This window comes from Eubalaena glacialis, chromosome 19, assembly GCF_028564815.1.
Source record: "Eubalaena glacialis isolate mEubGla1 chromosome 19, mEubGla1.1.hap2.+ XY, whole genome shotgun sequence".
In the NCBI taxonomy this organism is placed as follows: Eukaryota; Metazoa; Chordata; class Mammalia; order Artiodactyla; family Balaenidae; genus Eubalaena; species Eubalaena glacialis.
In genome coordinates this window covers 39,909,577-39,916,519 of record NC_083734.1, presented here as the reverse complement: position 1 = coordinate 39,916,519, position 6,943 = coordinate 39,909,577, and the positions used below count along the sequence as shown (strand labels likewise).

Sequence of the window (6,943 nt, the reverse complement as noted above, 5' to 3'; positions counted from 1 at the left end):
GCCGTCCCAACCCACTTCTGTCGCCCTCACTGGCACGTCTCTCCCCCAATCCCTTTCCAAACCTTCTCTTAATCCCGCCCACAGTGACTCCAGGTCATCAGCTCATTGGCCACCCTGCAGCCCGAGAGGTGTGGCCTTGTCCACCCGGCCCTCCGCCGCCCGTCAGGACATGGGCCGGCGGGACCTGGCCAATGGCGTCCGGGGGCAGGGCAGGGGCGGAGCCAGCCGGCCAGGGTCTCCTTTGCAGGGTGGGAGGGCGGGGAATGGTGACACCGCCTGGAGCTGTGTGACGCGGGGCGGGCGCGCGCATCCCTACGGGAGGGGATGGGGGGGCGGGGAGGAGAATATAAAACGAGAGGCGGGGTGCGCGCCGCGGCAGAAGGAGCGAAGCTCTGGCCCGGCGCGGAGTGGGCGCTCTACTGGTACGCTGGGCCGGGCACCGGGCTGTGTGGAGAAGTGAGCGCGCTTGCGTGACCCCGTCCTCGCCACTCCGAGCCAGAAGGGGCGAGCTCCTGAGGCCCTCGTCCTCCGCAACCTCCGCCCGGCGGCGTCGGCGTGCCCTCGGCCCGGCCAGCTCGCAGCCGCCTACCCTCCCGTGCCCCCGCCCTGCCGCCCCTTGTTCGCCCAGCGGCCGGGTCTGTGGTGTTAGCAGCCCGTAAGTATCGAGGGGCGGCGGGCGGGGTCAGGAGGAGGAGGGGCTGCAGCGGCGTAGAGCCCCGGGCCTTCGGGGCTCGGGACGGAGGCGTCGAGGCCCGGGCGCGGAGGGGAGCCGCTCCCGACACCCGGCCTGAGGCGGCTCCAAGGAGCCCCGGCGCGTCCGGGGGCCGGAGGTGGGGCCGGCCGGCGCGTCGGGCTCAGCCGGGCCGGGTGACCGGGGAAGGGCGGCCGGGGGCGAGCTGACGGGAATCGGGGATTGGGGCGCCCGGGAGCAGCGGCTAGCTCGAGGGGAACGCTGGGGTCCGCGGGGCCGGTGGCCGCCGGGCCCGAAAATGGTGCCGGGGATCCGGTGCTCCCCGGGCTCTGGCTGGGTCCCAGGAGCCTCGGGGCGCGGGGGGTGCAGGGAGCGGCAGGTCGGGTTACGGCGGGGGGAGGGGAGCGGCTGACCCGGTGCGGCCGGCGCCGCGACCCGCCCGGTGTCCGGCCCCCGGGCCCCGAGTGGTTGCTTTTTCATTTCTCGTGGCCTTCCTCCTCCTCCTCCTTGGGGGAGGAGACTTGCTTAGGCTCCGAGGGCTGTGAGCAGAAATCTAATGAGACCCAACTGGCTGTTTATGTAATTCTTCACGCTCCTGTCTTTAAGGCGTTGCTTTGAAACTACCTTCCGCCGAATCTGAATTTCGCTCGACTGCACCTTCAAGCATTTTGGCTTAATCAGCTGCCTTTGCCAGCACTCGGGCCTTCGGCTTGGAAAGTGTAGTTTGGGGGAAGCCGGGGATTCTTTTCCCTTTGTCACCACGAATATGGAAAATGAGACATGGATTAATACCAACTTGATTTTTTTTAATGTCCTTTAAAATCAACCTCAGTGTACAGATAGATCTGCAAATATCTTGTTTGCCCTTGGTCTTTTCTTATCCCCACCCAGTGCTGATCCAGCAAACGTTTAAAGGTCGACCTTATCGTACATGCCTCTCCGGCTGTTCTCTTACCATGAGGGAGGGAGGTGGCTTTGAAAATCAGAATAAAACTCAGAAACCCTGCCCTTTAAACAGAATAATCAATAAAGTTTGAAATTAATTGTTTCTTTTGTTATACTTGATACCCAAGAGGTATTTTCAGATTTAGAAAAATACACATTAAAAAGAAAAGCATAGAGAAGCTTGAGTATTACATTATGTGCCCTTAGTATATTTAAAACGGCAACTGTGTAGGATAATTTGGTTCATAATTGTTGTTCACTAGGATGGCAATTCATTTTGTATTTAGTTCCTTTAACTTTACTATCATGTACTTTGGAAATTAAAATAATTTTCCTAACTTCTCAAATTCTGAAATGTTTAATGATGAAGCAGATTTAAGCAGTATATATCCAAAATGAACTGAAATACAGAATTCACTTCTAAGTTGATGAATAGGAGTATGAGCAACTTCTTTTTTTTTTTTTGAGCAACTTCTAAAACTAGCATGTATATATACATATATATGTGTATGTATATAGAGAGGTATGCTGAGTTTAGTTTCCAATAAATATTTTGAGAACTGCAGGAAGAAAAAGAAGAAATATGCTGTATATTCTGGGAATATTTTTCCTCTTAGAACTCTATTCAGAAACAGAAAGTAAATAATAGGGGTTTTTTTTTTAAATGTTGTTTTAACTGAAAGTCCTGTTTTCCCTTGAGATTTGGATCTTCAATAAATAATTTTCAATTGTAAGTTCCTATATTTTGTGCTGATTATATTTTTCAGACTTTCTAGCCTATTAGACTTTTTCAAAAGTGAAATTACTCTGGGGGTAAAAAAAGGTTGTGGGACTTAACATTTATCTTATGTGGACATGTCTCCTTTTGTTTTGTTTGTTTTAAGGAACAAGACCACTCAAGGTGAAGGATATCTACTAATACCAGCACTTTGAATGAAAATTTGTTTCTCTGCCACAAACTGAACACTTTTTTGTGTGTCTTGGGGAGGGAGTTGAAACACAAACCTAATTTTGTGGCATAGCAGCTATGCAGCTTGAAATCCAAGTAGCACTAAATTTTATTATTTCATATCTGTACAATAAGCTTCCCAGGAGACGTGTCAACATTTTTGGTGAAGAGCTTGAAAGACTTCTTAAGAAGAAATATGAAGGGCACTGGTATCCTGAAAAGCCATACAAAGGATCAGGGTTTAGATGTATACACGTAGGGGAGAAGGTGGACCCAGTGATTGAACAAGCCTCCAAAGAGAGTGGTTTGGACATTGATGATGTTCGTGGCAATCTGCCGCAGGATCTTAGTGTTTGGATCGACCCATTTGAGGTTTCCTACCAAATTGGTGAAAAGGGACCAGTGAAGGTGCTTTATGTGGATGATAATAATGAAAATGGATGTGAGTTGGATAAGGAGATCAAAAACAGCTTTAACCCAGAGGCCCAGGTTTTTATGCCCATAAGTGACCCAGCCTCATCAGTGTCCAGCTCTCCATCTCCTCCCTTTGGTCACTCTGCTGCTGTAAGCCCTACCTTCATGCCCCGGTCCACTCAGCCTTTAACCTTTACCACTGCCACTTTTGCTGCCACCAAGTTCGGCTCTACCAAAATGAAGAATAGTGGCCGAAGCAGCAAGATTGCACGTACTTCTCCTATCAACCTCGGCTTGAATGTGAATGACCTCTTGAAGCAGAAAGCCATCTCTTCCTCAGTGCACTCTCTGTATGGGCTTGGCCTGGGTAGCCAGCAGAAGCCACGGCAACAGCAGCAGCCATCCCAGCCACCGCCGTCACCACCACCGCAGCAGCAGCAACAGCAGAAAACCTCTGCTCTTTCTCCTAACGCCAAGGAATTTATTTTTCCTAATATGCAGGGTCAAGGTAGTAGTACCAATGGAATGTTCCCAGGTGACAGCCCCCTTAACCTCAGTCCTCTCCAGTACAGTAATGCCTTTGATGTGTTTGCGGCCTATGGAGGCCTCAACGAGAAGTCTTTTGTAGATGGCTTGAATTTTAGCTTGAATAACATGCAGTATTCTAACCAGCAATTCCAGCCTGTTATGGCTAACTAAAAAAAGAAAAGATGTATGTACAAGTTAAAATGCTCGGACCCAAGGGGGATTTTTTTTTTTTTATAACCTCCTTGAGATTTTTTTTTTTTAAGCTTATAGTAAGGATACATTCAAGCTTGGTTACAAAAATAAAACATGCGTCATTTTTCATTGCCAACCAAGCACAAAGTTATTTTATACTGACTGTATATTTTAAAGTATACTCTCAGATATGGCCTCTTACAGTATTTAAGATATAGCAAGGACATGGCTGATTTTTTTTTTTATAAAAAATTGGCACTAATAAGTGGGTTTATTGGTCTTTTCTAATTGTATAATTTAATTTAGTACAAAGTTTGTAAAATATCAGAGGATATATATATTGTTTCTACGACATGGTATTGCATTTATATCTTTTTACTACAGTGATCTGTGACAGCAGCAGCTTCATGTTGTATTTTTTTTACTGAAATTGTAAAATATCCATCTTAAAGACATCAACTATTCTAAATTGTGTACAGGATATTCCTTTAGTGGTGGAATTAAAATGTACGAATATTTGCTTTTTCAAAAAAATGTATTTTCTGTTAAAGGTTTAAAAATTTTTGCTATATATTATGGAAGAAAATGTAATCGTAAATATTAATTTTGTACCTATATTGTGCAATACTTGAAAAAAACGGTATAAAAGTATTTTGAGTCAGTGTCTTACATGTTAAGAGGGACTGAAATAGTTTATATTAAGTTTGTATTAAAATTCTTTAAAATTAAGAATGTTTATCGTGGTCTTTGTTTTTAAGCCTTTGCCAAAGATATAATTCTGGAATTATGATGTTGTAAATGCTGATAAGGCAGAAAGATCTGACTCATTGAATCACAAAGGAATAATGGAAAGCTGTTGCTCCACTAGTGCACAGATAATAGTTTGCCCCGTAAAAAGTTGTCCTAAAGCCTGCTTGGGACGGCTTTATTGTGTTTAGCAACTAACTCTGTTCATCCACATCTTGTCTCCCCACTATGGGGGTGGTATGCTAAGGCGAGTCAACCCTATTAAAATGTGTCATGCTGACATCTAAGACAGAGTCAGGTGATAAAATGAAATTCACTCATGTAAACTGAGAGGATTTATTTGAAATGTATATGGAGAAAGAAACCATTGGATCAGTTTTCTATTTCTGCATGGGAGATGAATAGCTCAGAAAACTTGCTTGACGAAGCAGCTGACCTAACTATTTAAAAAGAAGATTTAGGTCTGTTTTTACTAATCCTTACACTGAGTTTAGTCATTGTAGGTAGCTGGAGAATTGATGATTAAAATCTATTCAAGATTGGACAGGTATTTATATTAGTATTTGTGTGCATTTTCCTAGCAAAAAAGTTGACACACAGTTTTTGGGTTGGTTTTGTTTTTGCAAGCAGATAGCCAACCTGCTGGTTTGGGATGTCAAAGATTAGTCATAATCTGTCAAATTGTGGTGGCTCATTAAGGATGGAGTTTTTTTTTGTAACTGATGAGTTGGAAGGGTGAGACTATTTTTAAACTAAAATAATGAGTCATTTCACTGTTTAGATGTCCATTGATACAGTGTTGACATCGTATTGGGGAGAAAATTGTCTTGAATTGGAAGAATAACTTTCTCTGCTTTTTTAGTAAGAAACCAGCACTGTCTGGGTTACTTGTGAAATAAATTTGGTCTCAAATGAGTTTTTTGGACACCAGTCTACAAAAGCCTTTTGTCTGTTACCCTCTTGGTTTAGAGCAATAAAAAGTTTTAAGGAAACAAGCACTGGAAATAACAGAGCTAAGCTGTGCTGTCAGCTCCATGGTGAGGCCTTTGTCCTTTACTGGACAGAATGAGGTTATGAAGAAGTATTGGGATAGCGACTGGAACCGGCAGAGATTGGTCTGCCTATGCTATCAATTATGTGCTTTTGTGATCACAAAGTTTGAATAGCTGTAAGAACAGAGTAATGGTTTTAAGCACTAGTTTCTACTAGAAACTTCTGGGTGAAGTTATCATAGGCTTAACTGGAAGAAAACTGCCTTTTTATAAATGAAGAAAGGCTCAAGTTAACTTTTTCTAAAACTCAAAAGGCAACTGGCCAATAGATACACAATAGAATTTGTAACAATTTGGAACACTAATACATATATTCAGATTTTAAATAATTGAGCTTAATGTAAGTATGAATATCAGATCTTGGGGATGTGTGTACTGGCAAAAAAAATCTTAGGGAAATTAAATATTGGTACATATGTTGGTTTGGTGCTGAAAAAGTTAACTCAATTTTATCTTGATTGGTTTCCTAGCACCCCTTAGAAAACCTTAGAAAAGTTTACATCTTAGTCCCAAGTCTTTTTTCCCCCACTGCCATCACACTTTTGACCCTCTGTGTGGAGACTTTTAGTTTACAATTTTGATGAGTTAGTTATCTTAAAGGTTTTTTTCCATTTTTTTGTCTTCTATACTTATAGATACTGTGGCAGCTTCTGAATGGCCCTATCCTGGTGTCCCTTTGTTTCCCATCTTCTAAAATCAGGTGTATTGTTAAATCTCCTTTGAATAACTTTAACCTATATTAGATGGTAAATGTAGACCTTCAGTCAAAATGCCTCCTTAAAGATAACACTATTTACTGTGATTAACTTCTTAGTTTTTGAAGGTGAAACTAAAGTTGCCCTGAATTTAAAGTGTTTTTCTAATGTGTATTGGTGTTAATATCACTCTCGTATGTACCCACATTTTAACTGAGAGATTTAATCTAACAAATCTTCAGGACTTAAGTTATTTTAAAATAAGTCAGTGTAACATACAGAGAAAATAAAGTACAGTTGAGCCTTGAACAGCACAGGGGTTAGGAGGGGCACCCACCGTCCACCCAGCCGAAAATCCACGTGTAACTTATAGTCAGCCCTCCATACCTGCGGTTCTGCATTGAGGATTCAACCAACCACAGATCATGTAGTATTATAGTATTTGCTACTGAAAAAAATCCACGTATAAGTGGACCCACACAGTTCAAGCCCATATTGTTCAAGGGTCAACTGTACCTCTTTTTGCACATAACTTAAACTAATGAAGTAAAATGCTGGTTGGAGACCTTCCTACACAAACAGAAAATAGCATAGGTATGGCACATCAAATATATTTCCCTGCTTGCCTAGAATACATGCATTTGTCAGAAGCAGGATAACAGTACTCTAGTACAAGATCAGATAAGAGGGGAAAAACCTTATTAGAAGACAAGGATGTAAAATTGCCATT

At 43.1% G+C, this 6,943-nt stretch overlaps 1 protein-coding gene across 2 annotated transcripts; it reads left to right on the top strand.

Moving 5' to 3' along the window:
• The first annotated feature begins 384 nt into the window (after positions 1-384).
• Positions 385-4,397, top strand: TOB1 (transducer of ERBB2, 1). Of its 2 annotated transcripts, none has more exons than XM_061175300.1 (2): positions 385-655; positions 2,521-4,397. In XM_061175300.1, exon 2 carries the CDS (start codon positions 2,664-2,666, stop codon positions 3,696-3,698), a length of 1,035 nt encoding a protein of 344 aa, XP_061031283.1. In that variant the 5' UTR covers positions 385-655; positions 2,521-2,663; the 3' UTR covers positions 3,699-4,397. The 2 variants fall into 2 exon arrangements, with proteins under 2 accessions (XP_061031283.1, XP_061031284.1); XM_061175301.1 differs by having other exon boundaries at positions 387-422.
• The last annotated feature ends 2,546 nt before the right edge of the window (positions 4,398-6,943 follow it).